The sequence below is a fragment of the Galeopterus variegatus genome, unplaced genomic scaffold (genome assembly GCF_000696425.1).
Source record: "Galeopterus variegatus unplaced genomic scaffold, G_variegatus-3.0.2 Scaffold4670, whole genome shotgun sequence".
Lineage (NCBI taxonomy): Eukaryota > Metazoa > Chordata > Mammalia > Dermoptera > Cynocephalidae > Galeopterus > Galeopterus variegatus.
In genome coordinates this window covers 87,429-105,866 of record NW_007730781.1, presented here as the reverse complement: position 1 = coordinate 105,866, position 18,438 = coordinate 87,429, and the positions used below count along the sequence as shown (strand labels likewise).

Here is an 18,438-nt window from a genome sequence, read left to right as displayed (position 1 = left end):
GTAGTGATATATAACATGTTCCTATACTGGTCCCTTTAAAAATTTACTACTTGTTTTTGAAGCATACATGTCTTGCAGCGTACATAATTTTTTCTTAAAAGCTTTTAGAAGTCTTAGTTGCATTTTAAAATGATAGCTATAGAGTCGGCAGGAATTTCTTTTTAAAAAAGAATGTAACGACTCATTTTAAAATTTAAAAATGTTTTGCTTTTCAACAACAGGGAAGTGTTTATTCGACTGCAACATGAAAATAAGATGCTTCGCTTACAGCAGGAAGGTACTGAGAATGAACGTATCGAAGAACTTCAGGAGCAGCTAGAACAGAAGCACCGCAAGATGAATGAGTTGGAAACTGAGCAAAGGTGATGTGTTTCTTTATAATTGAAAATCTTGGTGATTTAATTACCTAGCCACAAAATCTTGATTCACGGAAGTAGAAAATATTTTTGTATTTAAAGTAATCAGAAATATCTAGAAGTAGTTTGAATGTTTTGTTGTTGTTGCTAGCAGTCTCTTACCACTCTGTGAAAGAAGCTTCACTCTATGAAAGTAGTCAGTTGATTCATTTCAATCTTATTATAAAATGCATGGATGGCGCCATTCATTTTAGTGGAATTTTTTAGCAGACTTGGCTAACCAGGTCGCTTATTCTTGACTTTCATATAGATATCTTCACAATTAACAGAAAATTTAATACATGAGTAAATGACAGTTTGGATTTCTATTGTGGTCTGGTGCATAGATTGAACATAGATTGTGGAATCCAATATGAATCCCACTTCTGCTTCAACTTATTTACTGTTTGTTTCTGTGCAAGCCACTTAAACTCACACTCCATGTCTTCAGCTATAAATGCAGGTTTTTAAGAAGATCACGGATAATGTGCTTAGAGCAAATGGAGCACTTATCTGGTACCAATGAGGTGCTCAAAATTATAATAATAATACAAATATATAACATTTATATTGTGCTTATTATGTACCAGGTACTTTTCTAAGCATCTTTTTGGTATCAACTTAGTAAAGCCTCACAATAACTCTAGGAAATATTAACTATGATGATCTCTTTTCTATGGAAAAGGAAGCTGAGATATGGGAGGTTAAGTAACTTACCAGATGTTATGCAGCTAGTAAGTTTTGGATCCCACGTTTGAACTCTTTCAGTGTGATTTTTGAGTCTCTACTCTTAACCCCTGTGCTAACCTGCCTCTTATAAATGACACGTTTACTATAAGGGTATTTGAATTTATTTATCTCATCTTTATTGGATCTTTTGAGACCACCAGAGATTTTAGAGTCGCTTGAAGCTTGTCTTTCTCAAAATTGTATGTATCCTGTTACATCAACTATGGTTAAAAGAATAACATTTTAGGTTTCTGAAGAGACCATTAAATATTACTATCCTGTACAGTTCAGTACTAGTTGTTTGCAGTGGAGATACAAAGCTTCAATTTTTAGGGAATTAATAAAGGACAATAGACATGTGAATAGATAATTACTATATTATGTGATAACTGCAGCAGTGGAGTATTACAATAGCCAGGTGAGAATATTATACATGTGTACATGTTTATGTGTGTGTATATAGCTACAGAGAGAGAGAGGTGGGGGGAGAGGAGGAGAAGGAGAGGTACTAACTCTTGCTGGTAACTCAGGTGAGAATATTATACATGTGTACATGTTTATGTGTGTGTATATAGCTACAGAGAGAGAAAGGTGGGGGGAGAGGAGGAGAAGGAGAGGTACTAACTCTTGCTGGTAACTTCCAGTGGAGTTAACTCTTAAACAGAGTTTTAAAGAATGGGATTTTGCCAAGTTAAAATCTGCACTAGTTGCTAGTGCCAGTCTCTTTAACTTAAATAAAAAGCCATGATGAAATGGGTGGAAAATGGAGACCTTCCTCTTTTCCCAATACACTGTGAAATCTGAAACAGAAAAGAGAAACCTAGTTCCCATTCATTAAAAATACAACTGCGGGGAGATTGAGCTGGTTTTCTCATTTTTCTACCAGCGAGTACAGTACAGAAATGTTATGTTTTCACCACTAAAATGTTAAGTGCCTTTAAATTTTAAATGTAAGCATATATACTTTCAGGGAAAAAAATCTTTTTAAAAGTATTCCTTAGAAGTAGCCTACTGTACTATTATACTAGTCACAGATAATTGTTCTGTATTTGTTATTGCTACCAAATGTATCTTTTTGAGTAAAATTACATGAATGCACCTTTACAGATCTTTAACTGCTTTGACTTTCAATAGAAATAAATAAATACTTTCATCTCACAATAGGCTGAGCAAAGAGCGCATCCGAGAATTGCAGCAGCAGATTGAGGACCTCCAGAAGTCTTTACAGGAACAAGACTCCAAGTCTGAAGGCGAAAGCGTAAGTAACTTAGAAATTATAATAATTCTACTGTGTATGGATTCTCTTAAATAGCATCGATGCCTAAATATTGTATTTGAAGGTGCTACCCTTGTCATTGAGGGTACCCTTAAATACCGTATATATCTGCATAACAGATGCAGTGATTTTGCCAACTTGGAGCCTTTATATCGACCATATATGTTGTAACGTGATTTCTATCTGTCCTACTTCAACAACTACACCTAAGTTCATGATAATTCTTGACTGAGAGCAAGTGACAATTGAGGCCTTCGCAATGCTGCTGGAATTCCACAGGGCTAGCCTGGGAATATTCCAGGAGAGAATAATCAGCAGTCAGCCTTGAGGAAACATTCTAATAGGAAAATAGAGAATGAGAAAATAATTTCTACCAAAAGAGCATTCAAGAAATGGATCATACCAACCTCTGAAGGACAGAAACTTCAATGTGTCTTAGAGACTTTACCCTGTATTTCTTCCCTCCTTCCACACTGACTCATGTCCTTGCCATTTGCTAATAGTTTTTTATGGCAGGTATTGTGAGGTAAGAGATAAAAGGACTTAAAAGAGATCTGAATCTACCTAGCAATTTTTCTGTAGTTTGATCTCTGTGTGTGGAGAGGAAAAGAAATAGTGATTGGAAGAGGGATGTATTTAATTTAAAAAACAACTATGGCAGGTATTGTGAGGTAAGAGATAAAAGGACTTAAAAGAGATCTGAATCTACCTAGCAGTTTTTCTGTAGTTTGATCTCTATGTGTGGAGAGGAAAAGAAATAGTGATTGGAAGAGGGATGTATTTAATTTAAAAAACAACAAAAAGGTACGGCTATAGACGAGTGTTAGAGAGATATTGATTGATGATTGAGATTAGGGAGAATGTTAGGTAATTATCCCTGTGTTGATGAGGGAGGAAACTCTGCAGAGTAAGTAAAGAGATGAAAAGGAAGATTGAAAAGGTTGTGTTTCCTTTCTATCTTTTATATGCTTTATATGATCTTTTCTTTTTTCCCTGGGGGCTTGGAAAATAGAAATCGTCTCATGCATGGCGGCATCTCATATGTGCATATATACGGTATTGTAACCTCTCTAATACAAATATTTTTTTAAGTCACTTTAGGGAATACTTTGGGATCTATTTGTGGGAGTATATTTTGGATTGCAATGTTTTAAAGGTTTTAAATTTCTTTTTATTTTTTATTTTGAATCTATTAGTGTCCAAATTATATTTCAGATTATGTATTTTAAATTCTCAGCAATTCAGTAGATGCAGAACTGCTATTGCAATTTAAACTCCTGTTTTTTAAAAGAAGAAATTTTATTTTTTAAATTTTCTTTTAACAAAATCTAGTTGCTTCATTTTGGAGTTAATATTATAGATGTTGCATTTATAATGATAAAGTTTTATTATAGAGATTATTTTAGTTCTTTAAGTCTATACCTCATCAAAGGCCTAAAATCTTAAAATTCGTATTTTGAATAAAATGATTATTTAGATGTTTAAATGTTTGATACTCCTCAATATATCACATTCAGCTTGCATTTGCTATTTTTCTTCAAGACTAAATTTAATTTTCATTATATTTGGAAATATGAGTTATTTTTCTTTCTGCTGTTGTAGTCTTCCTTATTTCATTTTCTATTCTCCTTTCTTTTCCCATTTGAAGTAAAAAAAAAATAGCTAAAATTTTGTTCTTTTATGGGCCCAGTATGCTTCTGCTGTATGACTCTGCTAATTTAAAATTTTAAGCTTTTAACAGTATGGTATTAGAAACACAGATTTTAAAGACATTTATAATTTTACATAGTACATCTTCCAAAGGAGGTAAAGAGATTTAGATGTCTGGAAAATTTACCTTTGTCAATACAGTCATCTTACAGCAACTTTTTTTAATTTTATAGTCCAGCAAATTAAAGCAGAAGTTGGAAGCTCATATGTAAGTAAATCTGATATTTCATTTCAAGTATGAGAGGGGAAGGGTTGTAAAAGCTTCTAAAATTAATTACCTTTTCTGACTTTGTTTATAAAAGCAAATACCCTGATGCTAGTGAATATTCACCACTGCCACCAAAAAGTGAAAAGAAAAACATGCTAAATGTTCAGCCTGTCTGCCAGCCATCCCAGACTCCTACATTTCTCAGTTGCTAATGATATCATTTGAAGAGTTTAATGAAGCAGACAACTATCATAACTAGATTATGTGGGATATTAAACCTATAAAATATTTCTTTTTAGTTTCGTAAGAAGTGAGAGTGGTGAGGGAAACAGTTTAACATTTTTGGCACCCACCACGTGCCAGGCAGTTCACATGCTCATAACAACCCCTATGTTTAGGCAGGTATTGTTCTCATTTCACAGATGAGGAAGCTAGGGATCAGAAAGGGACTTGCCCAAAATTCACAAATGTTATATGTCAGGGACCAGTTACCCCTTTTAGGTCTGTTTGACTCCAAGCTCCACCATGCTCTTTCCACTACTTAGGGAAAAACTAACAGAGGTCCATGAAGAATTACAGAAGAAACAAGAGCTCATTGAAGATCTTCAGCCAGATATAAATCAAAATGGTAGGTATTTATAAAAACTTGGATCAGACTATATCTAAGGACTTGCCCTTTTTAGTTGAAGGATGTAAGAACTATGTATAAGTGCAGAGTGGGTAGATACATACATTGCAAATAAGAACATGATAATTTTTAGTGGTGAAGTCATTAATAAATGGTCTAATCTTAAAGCAAAAAAGTGTAAATTAAGTGAACTGATTGATATATAGGAGTATCAAACATTGTAAAATATAATAGAATTAATACTATGGAAATGTGCTAAAGTAGGTAAGAATAAAATAATTATCTCAAATCATATTAAAATGTACTTCAAAACGTTATGTAGAAATAATGCTTTAATTTCTATTGTGGTTATGCTTACATTGTAAGGTATATTTGCTTATTGAAATACTTGATAGAAAGGAGAAAAATATCTAGATAAAGCAGATTATAGATTTTTTTAAATAGACAAAAAATGATTAACAATGTATATTGATTGTAGTTCGAAAGTTTTAGATAAGAATTCATTACAAAGAATAAATAAAACGATTTTCTTTTAAGCTGTCATCAGTCTTTAGAAAATGAATTTGATAAATCTAACTTCCTGTGAGGATGGAGTATTTTAAATAGGCAGTAATTCGTCATGTTTATTTTATTTTCACTAATAGCACAAAAGATCAGTGAACTTGAAGCTGCTCTTCAGAAGAAAGATGAAGATATGAAAGCGATGGAGGAAAGATATAAAATGTACTTAGAGAAAGCTCGAAATGTGAGTGTCTTATCTTCCTGAGCTCAAGCCTTTGTGGACGGTGTTCTCATTAGGCCTGTATCACGTGATTGTACTGCTATTTTTGTATCTATATTCAGTCACTTTGCTCGTGACCGTCTTGCTTTGTCTGTCAGGTTACTGGACAGTCTCCACACTATTCCTTATATTCTCAGTCTCCCTCATCAGTGTCAGATGAAATAAACACATAGCTTATAGGGACAGTTTAAACATTGACTGTAGTATCTTCAGTAGGAAAGTGACTGCTATAATTTATGCAATCTTCATCTCTTAGCAAAATGGGCCTATAATTTTTATTTTCTAGAATCTTAGTAGATTTGCTAAGAATAAGTTTTGCTAGAATCTTAGCAAAATGAACATTTTACATTTTCTGAAAATTTAGTTTTTTAAACTTGTTTAAAATTGTCTTAGCATTATAGTTAAACATTATTCTGACTACATTCTTTTTTCTTATTTTATACTTTTTCTTAAATATCTGTGAGTACTGTTTTCATCTTTTATTTCCATGACTACCATATATAAATGTTCTCTCTCAGAGAATGTTAATGTACTCTTTTCTATTTACTGAATGAAAGAAGAGAATTTTACAGTGAAGCTTTAAAACACTGACTGCCTTTTTTATATTTAAATTTCATCTGATATTTACTAATTAAGTCATAAACAGTATCTGCAGAAACAGATGAACCCCAAAATCTCATGTCCTAACAAGTTTTCTTCTTGATCACATTCAGCCCAATCATGAGTGGGAAAGGAGCTCTGCTCCATGCAGTCATTCAGAGTCTCAAGCTGATAGAGGCTCTGTCCTCTTCAACATAAGAGTCTCAGGTTCACTTGACACTGTCCAGTTAGTAGATGAGGAAAGATGGCAGATTGCATAGAAGACATGTAGTGGATTAGGCCTGGAAAAGGCATAAATCACTCCCATTTCAGTGGCAGAACTCAGGCAAGTGGCCACACCCAACTTCTGAGGAGGAAGGAAAGGGACATAGATGTGGAAAGAATAAGCTTAGTAAGGAAAGGTAAAATAGATTTAGAAGGAAAGGGAAATAGGCTGGGTAAAAATGCAGTGAGTCTGTGCCACAGTTAAGTTTCTTCCAGTTAAAACAGTATAAATGCTTATAGTAGAAAATATAAATATAGAAAGGTTCCCAGAAACAAGTGCATTAACATTTTGGTGAATTTTCTTAACAAGGCATCTTTTTATGCATATTTTCTCCATGATTAGTTATCATAACACACACACAATATATTGTATTTTAAACTTAAAGTAATCATCATTTCCTCATGTTGTAGAACTATAATTTAATATTTATTGAGCACCTACTATGCTAAGTACTGGGAATATAGCAATGAACAAGATGGACACTACACTTAAGGAGCAGACTGCAAAAGTAAAATATACCTACATAATATTCACTTGTGTGGGGTGTATCATAGTTTACTTAATCATTATCCTTTTGTTGAAAATAGTTTGTTTCCAATTTCTTTTCTTTTTTTGCTCCCAGAAATATGACTGTAGGCAATGTATTTATACAGAAATCTTTCCCCTTATTTTGGTGTATTATCTTAACCTTGTTCCCTAGAAATGGAATTACTGGGTCAAAGGATAAGACCATTTTAATAAAACACTTGGTATGTATTTCTAAATAACATTCTAAAAGGATGATAACTAATGGGACAAAGCAAGAACAATGAATACCATATTCTCACCATCATTGACTATTATCGTTTAAAAGACAGTTGCTTGCTATGATAAACATGATTTCTTTGTTTTTCTCCTAACATTATGCAGTGAGGGAGTGGGGTGGGAGGGGGAGGGTAAAACAGTGGTTGAAACACTGGTTGAAATAACAGCATTGTATGTCCATTGTAGAAAAGTCAGAAAATATGAAAAAGTTACAGCCATGGCTTCTATCACTTAGAGATAATAAATTATAATTTATTCTCTGGAATTAAATTATAATTTAAATTCTTTAATGTGTTCTGCTCTTATGATGTGAACTCCATGAGGGCAGGTGCCATGTCTCTCATAAATTGCTGAGTCCCGTTTGCCACAGTGTCTGCCACATAGCTGACACTCAGTAAATGGTTTTTAAATAAATGAATGAACCACAGTAATTTTATATATTACCTCCTAGTCTTTTTTGTTTACCCCATAAGTATAAATGACATTTTCCTAAGCACGTGTTCCTATTATTGGAAATTTGTAGTTTTTGCTTATAATTTATATCTGACATTTCCGAACTGGTTTCCTAACAGAATACTATCTACATAGTTTAACTCAGTCTCTTTACTACACTGTGATCAAACAACTCTTTTTTACCCAACTTCTAGTAATTTACATAAATGTGATTGAGCCACTCTACCATTTGCAGATAAAATTGGCAGCATCTATTATATGGATTTTATGTACTGAATTACATCTGACTGGATAATGACAGTAAAAAAGATTATTGCCAAGAATTTATTTTTTGTGTATTACTCTTACTTTGTAAAATTAGCAAGTTCCCCCAGAGTTACTGAATTTATTTTTTTTAATTTATTTTTTAATTCTCAGGTTATATAAATGTGGAAAGGATTATTTCAAGACCTCGGTGCCCAAAGCTTGAGCACTACTGAATTACATCTGACTGGATAATGACAGTAAAAAAGATTATTGCCAAGAATTTATTTTTTTGTGTATTACTCTTACTTTGTAAAATTAGCAAGTTCCCCCAGAGTTACTGAATTTATTTTTTTTAATTTATTTTTTTTAATTTATTTTTTAATTCTCAGATTATATAAATGTGGAAAGGATTATTTCAAGACCTCGGTGCCCAAAGCTTGAGCACCGAAAAGGCTAAATAACTCTCTGAGTACTGAGACTTAGAGAAGGGAAATTTGATTTTGGGATGGGGATCTTCCCATCTTCTTACTGAATTTTTATACCATTTCTTGTCTGTAGAATAAGTTATTTTTGTTATTCCAATTAGATTGAAAATCAAGCTGCAGTTAGCTTCTGGATCATTTTGTGGATAATTTTCTACTTTACTTACTCAGCTTTTATAGAATATGTTCTTATGTTTTCCATACTTTGAAAGATAAAGTGAACATAAATATTTTTTCTTTAAACAGGTAATAAAAACATTAGATCCCAAATTAAATCCAGCATCAGCTGAAATAATGCTACTTAGAAAGCAGTTGGCAGAGAAAGAGAGAAGAATTGAGATTCTGGAGGTAAAACTTCCATATTATTTCCTCTTAATTATTCTGTGGAATTCTGGTAATTAATTGCTGTCATGTATTTGCTATTAATGATCAAGTTAGAAATGTCATGTTTTAGCACTCAGTATGTTTATTACAAAGCATTTCACCAGCCAACTAGATTGGTCTCTGTACCGTTTATATACCCTGTTTATAGGCTGCATTGTATCTCTCTCCCTCTCTAATAGCTGATCATATGGATATTCTTGCTTTCTAATAGAGTCCTGCTATGTAATGTGCCTCTTAAAATTATGCAGATCTGATTTCATTCAGAAAAAAAAAAAAAAAAAAAAAAAAATCTGAGCTTACCTTTTAGTAAAGGTACTGTGTTCACTAAATTAACCAGACTTCTTATCTTCCTATTTCTCACTGCACCTAAACAAACTTAGTTGGAATTTCTGGGAGAAGGAAGTACTCACAGAATCCCAGTAAACCCCTGAGCTAAAATAGTAATTTTGGTTTTTAACCATGCATAGTTATAGTAGTAGTGGCTTGCTCTCATCAGTTAGCTGAATCTTTAAATTTTAGAGGTATGTTTTGTACTAATGGTCATATCATTGTTGTGAGCTCAGGTAAGTATGTCAGTGTGGAATTGTGTATTCTTAGCATGTTCTAGTTTCTTTCACAAAGTGTTTTAGAAAACTGCTATTTTCAATATTGTGATGAGATTTGATGCTATTCTTCAAGTCAGTATATACTTCCCTTTAATAACATAAGCATAATTGCAGAGCCATGTTGGGTTTTACACAGTGGCTTTAAAATTCTCATAAATGATAGTTGGTTTCTTTCTGAATTAAACAGGAATGTTATATCTCATAGAAACACTTTCTACTCTTATATCTTTTTCTTGGTATTATTTCTGAGCAAGTAGGTATGGATGGATGGGGGTGGAAATATTTTTGTTTAAAGACTTTAACACCCTCTCCTCCCTATGTCCAGAGTACACAGCACCTTGATGTGTGCTTGCTATTGGTGCTTGTTCATGTCATGTGTTGTAAAAAGTACTGGGTAGGGATATCTGTCTGAAGAGATGCTGTTTTTCCAGATCCAACTCAAATGTCTCTTTCTCTATAAAACTTTCCCTTTATTCCATAGTCAAAGGTAGTTATCTCTCTATAGTGAGTCCGTGTAGTTTGAACTCATGAATTCATCCCACAACAGCATTGGTTTTCTTTTTGGCGTATGTCAGGGTGTTTTGAAGGCCATATCTTATGTCACCTTACCCCCAGCATTAAATCTTACATAAACCAGAGGGCAGAATTACAGCTTTATTGGTAACTTCTTAAAGTTGTCACCTCTCCTCACTGGTCCTCAATCTCCTCATCTCTAAAATAATGAAATTTGGACTAAGTAATCTCTGAAATCTAAGTTGCTCTGTTTACTTCTTAGTGAGAGACAGTGAGAACATACACCATTGTTGATGTTTGAAATGTTGATCCCCAACAAGTACGATGACCAAATCATGCCTCTAACTGTAGGGCTCTGAAGAAAAACTTAAGTCACAGCATGTGGTGTTTATTCTGTGTGTATTCATCTATACACACACTGCAGAAAGGAAGAGGGAGAAATGCAATGTAAATAGCAGAGGCTATTCTGTCTGTCTTCCCTCCCTCTTTGGGGCTTCTTTCCTATATGCTTGTGTGTCACGAGCATCTTGCTGAATAAGGATTCAACTGTTTCAAGGGTATAATTTTTTATATGATCCAACTATATCTGGTGCTCAACAGAATGGCAAAATTAGAGTATTAATCATTCCGTATTAAAGAAAAGAATGTTGATATCTATGGTGGCATGTAAATATGACCACAGGGAATCTAGAATTCAGGCCACCAAGAATTGAGAGAGAAGAATTTGTGCTAAGCTTAACAGGTGATTTTAAAGGATTTTCCTGGTATTTTTGACTACATCCTCCTGCTCTTTAGTTTTGACTCCTGCATAGGTGTAACTCTAGTTTATTTCCTAAGCCAGTTGTTACTTCTCTAGATATGGGGGCAGTAGCATGAGAATCACTAGATTTATGTGGGAGCGTGTGTTTAAATCACTCTGTTCTATCAGTAAAATTCCTGAAATAGATTTACTAGTCACAAATCTTATTCTTTCCTAAAGGTGTTGTGCATGCATTTCTACATGGTTCATTTTACATTTTGACTACTTAATTTGCCTCACAAATGCATTTTTCAGATTTTCTCAACAGTGAGCCTAGTGAAGAAATGATTCTATTTTAGTAATTTGGGGTAATTTCTGGGATTTTAATTGTCTTCATATCTTTTTTCAGAGTGAATGTAAAGTAGCAAAATTCCGTGATTATGAAGAAAAACTCATTGTGTCTGCCTGGTATAATAAGGTGAGTTGAAATTAAGCTAATGACTGGATGTTTATAAAAGTGTTTATCAAACTTTTTTGAGCAGGTACAACAAAAGGAAATGTTGTATACCATAAACCAGGACATAACATGTTTACATATATAACTGAAACAAAAGCTACCTTTATGAAATGATGGTAGTAATCCACTAAATTGATTTTATGATTCAACCTTTAGATGATACACATGAAAGCGTAGGCATAAAAATTCATAAATATTTTTTAAAGTGCCTCATTTAATTTGTGCTTCTAAAGGGTTTCTGAAGAAATGTAAATATCTCTGTAATGTAAAGTTAAACACTTCTAGTACCTCATATTTATTTTAACATCCTCTAAAGCCTCTCAGTGTGTCCTTTACTCTATTTGTTCTTTATCCAGGGAATATTCTTCAATAATAGTCTTTATCTGTCCTTCTAAGGAGAAAATAGCATAATAGTAATTTGAAACGTGTTTTATTCTGTCATGCTTAGTATCAGTGAGATGTTTTCAAGAGTAGCATTTCATGATATTTATGGTACTTTTGGTTATTCTCATCGGCTGGAATAAATAATAATTTAGCCATTATCTACCACTATCTGTTCTTACTTAAAATGAGGGAAAACTGAGTGACAGCCTCCCTGCATGTGCGTGCTATGCTTCACCGTGTGGCACTAGTCGTCCCTGCTCAGACGTGCCTCCTGCCTCCAGGCCACCATACTTTTTGTCTGTGCTCCTTTCCTCCTTTCTCTATTTGGTAAAATCTGGCTTAATTTAGCACAGCCTTGAAGGAAACTGTGTGAGGTATTCCTGGAACCTTCCCTCATGAGTTGGTCATATTACTTGAGATCAGAGACTGTATTATTTTCTTTGTTCCTCTGTGGCCTTTGACACATAAATCAGTGAAGATGTTAGAGCCAAATAATACATTATTCATTTTTCAATCTGTATTTGTTGAGCACCTACTATATTCCATGCACTATACTAGTTACTAGTTATGCTAAATTTACTAAAATTGTGCTGTTATGTGGTCTAGTGAGAGAGTAATAACTTTCCTTATAAGAAACCCAACAGCCAAAATTACGGTAATTTGTCATGTACATATCAAAATATAGATAGTAAGTTCAGACTACACTGCTGGTTCTCAAATGTTAGCATGCATCGGAAGACTTGTTAAAACACAAACTGCTGGATTCACCTGCAGAGTTTCTGATTCAGTAGGTCTGGTAAGACCCCCAAATTTGCATTTTTAACAAATTTCCAGTGATGTTAATCTTGTTAATCCAGGCACCATACTTCAAGAACCATTGATCTGAGCTCTTCTTTTGTGTTGTGTCTGCTCATAGCTGGTGGAGTGATGGCCCAAACACAAAAGTTTGCCTTGGAACTTTCATCTATTGTTATAATTAAGCCTAATTCCAGCATATTATTTTAAGAACAGTAGTTCTTAATGATTTCGTGTTTAGTGGATTGAAATAAAGAAACTGGGTTTTCTGCCTTCTTACTAGCATTATCACGTGCAGATTAATCAGCTTCTGAATGCTTATCTTCTTCTATAAAAATGAGGAAAACCTCAGCTTTATATAAAAGATTGTTTTGAGGGTTAGATGGCTTTATATATGTGAAAAGCACTTGTGAACTCTAAATATTTAGTCATGTTTTTTATATATTTTTTTTGTTCAGAGCCTAGCATTCCAGAAACTGGGGATGGAATCTAGACTTGTGAGCGGCAGTGGTGCTTGCAAAGACGCTGGTGCATGTACTCCTGCACGGTCTTTCTTAGCACAGCAACGGCACATCACCAACACCAGAAGAAATCTCTCTGTTAAAGTTCCTGCTACAACATCTGATTAAACTGCAAAAGAAAACATAAACAGAAGTGTCCTTAAAATATTTTATAACTTTCAACTAACTACCAGATTGAAAAAGAAGTTTATGATGCTGACTATCAGCTATTTTAAAATCAAAATGCATCAAATTAATTTTGCCAGCTGACTTTGAAAACAAAGTATAGAATTAGCTCTCTCTCTGGGAGAGCACATTTGAATAATTGGAAGACGTAATTAGGCACACATCTCAAGCAAACATTTGTCTTTTGAGAGTATTATAATTTCAAATGGACATTAAATGTTTTCAGTTGTACCAGTAACTTGAAATATGTAACCAGTAATATGTAATTTTAAAATGTTTCTAGATTTGGTGGTTTTTTTTTTTTTTTTTTTTGGTCCTTATGAAAATAGTCTTAGGGTAGGCACATAGAGTACTATACAAGGATGATTGATTTGATACATGCAGGGTTTTACATCTGTCCTCTAATTCTGTCACTGAATGCGTATATTTTGTCATGTCATGGAAGATATAACACCTGGAAGATTTAACTATTGGAATGACTGCAATAGTAAAAGTGACTAGTTGGAAATTTTGTAGATTCTGTAGAGGTAATAGTTCTCATATGTACCTACTATAAAACAAGGGCTTCTGGACAGCATGGTTGAAATGTTAAGGGTGGGAAGTAAACTGACATTTGTGAGAGGTGACTTTCTGATAGAAAGCAAGCTAAAAATATATACTTTGTGTGAAATGTCCACATACTCTTTAATGTAATTAATGAGGATCAATGATTGATTTTAAGCATAAAATTGTCATGGCTTCTACTAAAAAAAGATGCATCACTGTATAATAGTTTTGCCTCTTCACTGAAAAGAGATGTTGCAGTGATGACACAACATGGGATCAGTTTGATTTTGTTTACTGAGAAAGGAGTTTGTCTTATGTTGGATTTGTAGTGTTCAGTTCATTTCTGCCCAAAGTATTTATTTTCAAAGGTGTTGCTTTCTATTTCTGAGGGTCATTTTTAAAAGTCACCACTTTGAAATTTTGTTGTTGTGCTACATCTGTGCCGTCCAATATTGTAGCCATAAGACACATGTGGCAGTATAAATTAAATTAATTAGAACTAAAAATTTTGTTTCTTGGTTGCACCAGCCACATTTCAGATGCTTGGTAGCCATATGTGGCTAGCGGCTACTGTATTGGACAGTGCAGATATAGAATACGGTCATGCATTGCTTAACAACAGGGACACATTCTGAGAAATGCATCATTAGGTTATTTCGTCGTTGTGCAAATGTCACAGAGTATACTGACACAAACCTAGATGATATAACCTACTGTACACCTAGGCTATATGGTATAGCCTGTTGCTCCTAGCCAGCCTCACTACAAACACACGAGTAATGTCTTGCACTACGACCTTACAACAGCTGTGATGTCACTAGGCAATACAAATTTTTCACCTCCATTATAATCTATGGGCCCACCATCGTATATGTGATCTGTCATTGACTGAAAGGTTGTTATGTGGTTCATGATTATATTTCCATCATTGCAGAAAGTTGTATTGGGCAGTGCCATACTAAATCTTCTTACTTGGAATATTCTTTGATATTAGAACACAAAAATAAAAAGATGTTAGAACTATTTCACATATAAAAAGGAATTCAATTTTGACATAAACATCTTCATTCCATATAGTTGAATACCTTATGTTGTGTCAACCATAGTCAATTTTTTCAGTGCTGTTCAACAAATACATACCTGTCAGCAGTATGTCTAGACCAGGGTCAGCAAACTTTCTGTGAAAGGACAGATAGTGAATATTTTGGTAATATTTTAGAGTTTCCAGGCTACGTGATCTCTGATACAGAGTACTCCACTCTGCCATTGTAGTATGAAAGCAGTCATATACAATGTGTAAACAAAATGGGTGTGGCTATGTTTAAATAAAACGTCATTTTATTTAAGGTGGTAGGCCAGATTTGGCTTGCAGACCAGATTTGCGGTCTAGATTTTATTCTTAGCCTTTCTTTGCAAATATGAGTATTGTTCCATTTACAGTATTATTCGTTTAGATGCCTGGTTTTGGGATTCTAGCCCAGCAATTATTTTTAATCACTGAAAATACAAGAATTTCTTACTGCATTTGGTTCTCTGAGATTAGGGAGCATCTGTCAGGATATTTTGTTTTATCAGGGTTACTTCTGTTGACTACCTCTTAGATTTTGATGGTTTTTACTGTTGCAATTATATTGTTGGTTCACGTTTTCATATATTCTTGTAGTGTCTGCTTGCCTATGTCCTCTGGTGAAATGAAATAAGCCTTTGAAAATATTTTAGCATGCTATTTAAAGTTTTCTAAATGTTACGGTATTTTGGTCAATGAAAACATCTGCCCCTTTGGTGTTTCTACATTCTTATAATTGAGATTTTACAAGCTCTTCAAGCTCCCTTTTAATGGAATTTATTGTAAAACACAAATTTCAATAAATTAGTGTTCTCGCAATTCAATTGCTTATAAATTTTTAATTATTATATTTGGAATTTCTAAATAATTCAATTTCTAAATAAAAATATAAGCCTTTTTTTCTTAATAGAGAAAAAGCAAATTTTCTGATTTATCATTTTTCTAGTTGAAGAAGTAGAATTTTAAATATTTGATATATAACTATTTATACAAGTCTAATATAATTTAAAGTTCTGTATTATTGTGATTAATTATATAGAAATTCAGGAACTGATCAGAAGTGAGATTCTTTTCCACATCTGGTTAATGTAAGTGAGATTAACACCCTGTGGGTGGTAAAGAATTATAAATATTTCATCATGAACTATGATTTATACACATTTTATGAGGGAGGCTTGAATGCATATACCATGGAAGAGATATTCAGCATTTATCTATTTGATAAGGAATTGAATGTCACAGTGACTATAAAGGAAACCACAGACTAATTTGGAAATGATCTTTAACTTTGAGCATTCACTCTAAGATTAATATTCCTTTCTCTTTTTAAAATAGTGTGTACATATGACAGTGATATTTATCCTGAGATTAACTTAAGGTATTAAGAAATATTTGAAGTTTACTCTATTTTTTCAATGAGTAAGGCTGTCTAATGATTTAGTATAGATTAAGAATTAATGTCTAGAAATATTACACTGAGTATCACTCACTGAAGGTCATCATCTTTGGTAAATGGAGTGCTAATTTGAATGTTAGATAATACTTCCACATCCACACCTGTTTTTTCTGGAGGGGCATGGGGGTGGGGAGGGTTGTTAGGCCATAGTACTGTCTGTGTTAGGTTTTCTATATGTATATTTAATGAGAAACATCCCTATGTAAAAATGTGTGCATATGGTTGTATGCATACATTCTTATTGTGAATCTGTACATTGCGAAGTAGTAGTTTGGAAATTTGTAAAGCACAAACCATAAAAGAAAATAGTGTGCAGTTATTAAACTTGATGTAGCTTAAATGTAATGTTTAGTTTATAAGAGGTCCTTTCTATTTTCTATGGCAAAGACTTTGACACTTGAAAAATAGAAGCAATATTTGATTTATTTTTGTAAGTATTTAGGATATTATTTTAAATAAATGATTGTCCAATACAATATAATAGTTGTGAGATGTTTTAAGTAAATAAGCTTTCTGCTTCTGTGTCTGTAGGTTATGACAGATTTTTAGTGGGCACATATGCACATTTCTTTGCTGCTTTAAATAAAGGACTGAAAATATTTAGATTGGTAAAGAAAAAATAATTGCATTAATTCTTCTAATTTTGTTTTTCCTTTAAATTTTTTGTGAATGAAAAGATGTATAAAAGTAATTTGGGGGTGTGTTCTTTTATGTCTCCAGTTTCACTCCTGGAATGTAAAACATCTTGCATTCATGTGGAATCCAGAACATTTTAGGGTGATTTAATTTCAGAAACTGCTACTTATCTCTCAATATTCATTCTCCTCTTCTTCCTTTAGTAATAGAACCCCACATTTTAGCTTGTTACATTATAATTCAGGGAGAAAATAACCCAAACTGTACTTCCCAGTACTTCCCTGTAGCTAGGTGGGGCCATGTAACTAAGCTCTGGCTAGTATGATATGAATGGTAGTGATAGGTGCAGAGTGAACAATGGGCGTGCCCTCCCTAGTTCTTTTCCCCTCACCATCTAGAATGCCATGTGTCTGAAGCAACCCTCAGGGACAGCTGAACAATGATGAATGTGAAACTTGGGTCCCTGAAGTCACCATTTAGCAAAAGCAACTGTAGACTTCCAGCCCGAGTTTCTCTGTTTAAGCTGTTTTGTAAAGCTATTTTATTCGGGGGTGTCTTTCTTCTAGCGTCCTAACTTATTTTCCAATCTACATGGATTTGTCAAAGTGAGTTGTGAAATAGATTTTTAGGAAGGTGCAGGTATTCCGTGTTCTTAGAGCATGTTTTGGAAAGGTTTCTTTTGGTGTTAATGGGTGCTCAATAAATACTGTTTAATGGTCATATGAATGAGGTTAATGTGCCAGATATGCAAGGATGGAGACAGAAGTGAAGTCCTGTCCCACTTTAGGTTTATCCCCGTGATCCCTGAAGACCATGATTCTAGAAGTTTAACTTTCTGAACTGTACAATAATTGCTGCCCCAACTAACATCACTTTATTTTGTGACTAGTTCACTAAGTGATTAAAGGTTCTAAACATGCCCCAACCAGTATGGTAGCTGCCAGCCACATGGGATATTTAACATAAATTTTAATTAAAATTAAATTGTGTTCCCTGAGACACTGTAGCCACATTTGAAAAGCTCTGTAGCCACACATGGCTAGTGGCTACAGTATTGTACAATGCAGACACAGAACATTTCTATCACCACAAAAAAGTCTATTGAATAGCTCTGTTCTAGGTGTCTAGCTTGAGAATGTACACATTCCAGGAGACATGGGATCATAGAATGTAGTGAAGTGAAACTTTCAGACATCACACTGGCACACTGTCATGCTTAGGAATAGAGCTGCAGTTGGATTCTTAAGCCGACTAGATTGGTGTTAATTCTGTAGACATTTAGCAAAATTCATCAGTTAATTCATCTAGGCCTAGCCTTTTTGCGTGAGAAGTGTTTTTTTTTTTTTTCCTTTTTTTTTTTGTCTTTTTTTCGTGACCGGTAACGGGATCGCAACCCTCAGTGTCGTGCCCGTACCGCTGCTGGCAACGGGATCGCAACCCTCGGTGTCGCACCCGTACCACAGCCGGCAACGGGATCACTACCCTCGGTGTCGCGCCCGCACCACGCTCAGCCAGTGAGTGGACCGGTCTCTAC

The 18,438-nt window shown here is 34.0% G+C and overlaps 1 protein-coding gene across 1 annotated transcript in view; it reads left to right on the top strand.

Moving 5' to 3' along the window:
* The window catches only part of HOOK1 (hook microtubule-tethering protein 1), a 56,470-nt gene extending 43,318 nt beyond the window's left edge, over nt 1–13,152 (top strand). Inside the window, exons 15-22 of the mRNA XM_008588086.1 lie at nt 222–362; nt 2,289–2,382; nt 4,284–4,318; nt 4,864–4,946; nt 5,591–5,691; nt 8,824–8,925; nt 11,228–11,296; nt 12,973–13,152. Of these exons, the coding sequence (XP_008586308.1) occupies nt 222–362; nt 2,289–2,382; nt 4,284–4,318; nt 4,864–4,946; nt 5,591–5,691; nt 8,824–8,925; nt 11,228–11,296; nt 12,973–13,143 (796 nt within the window). The 3' untranslated portion in view covers nt 13,144–13,152. The remainder of the gene's footprint in view (nt 1–221; nt 363–2,288; nt 2,383–4,283; nt 4,319–4,863; nt 4,947–5,590; nt 5,692–8,823; nt 8,926–11,227; nt 11,297–12,972) is intronic.
* The last annotated feature ends 5,286 nt before the right edge of the window (nt 13,153–18,438 follow it).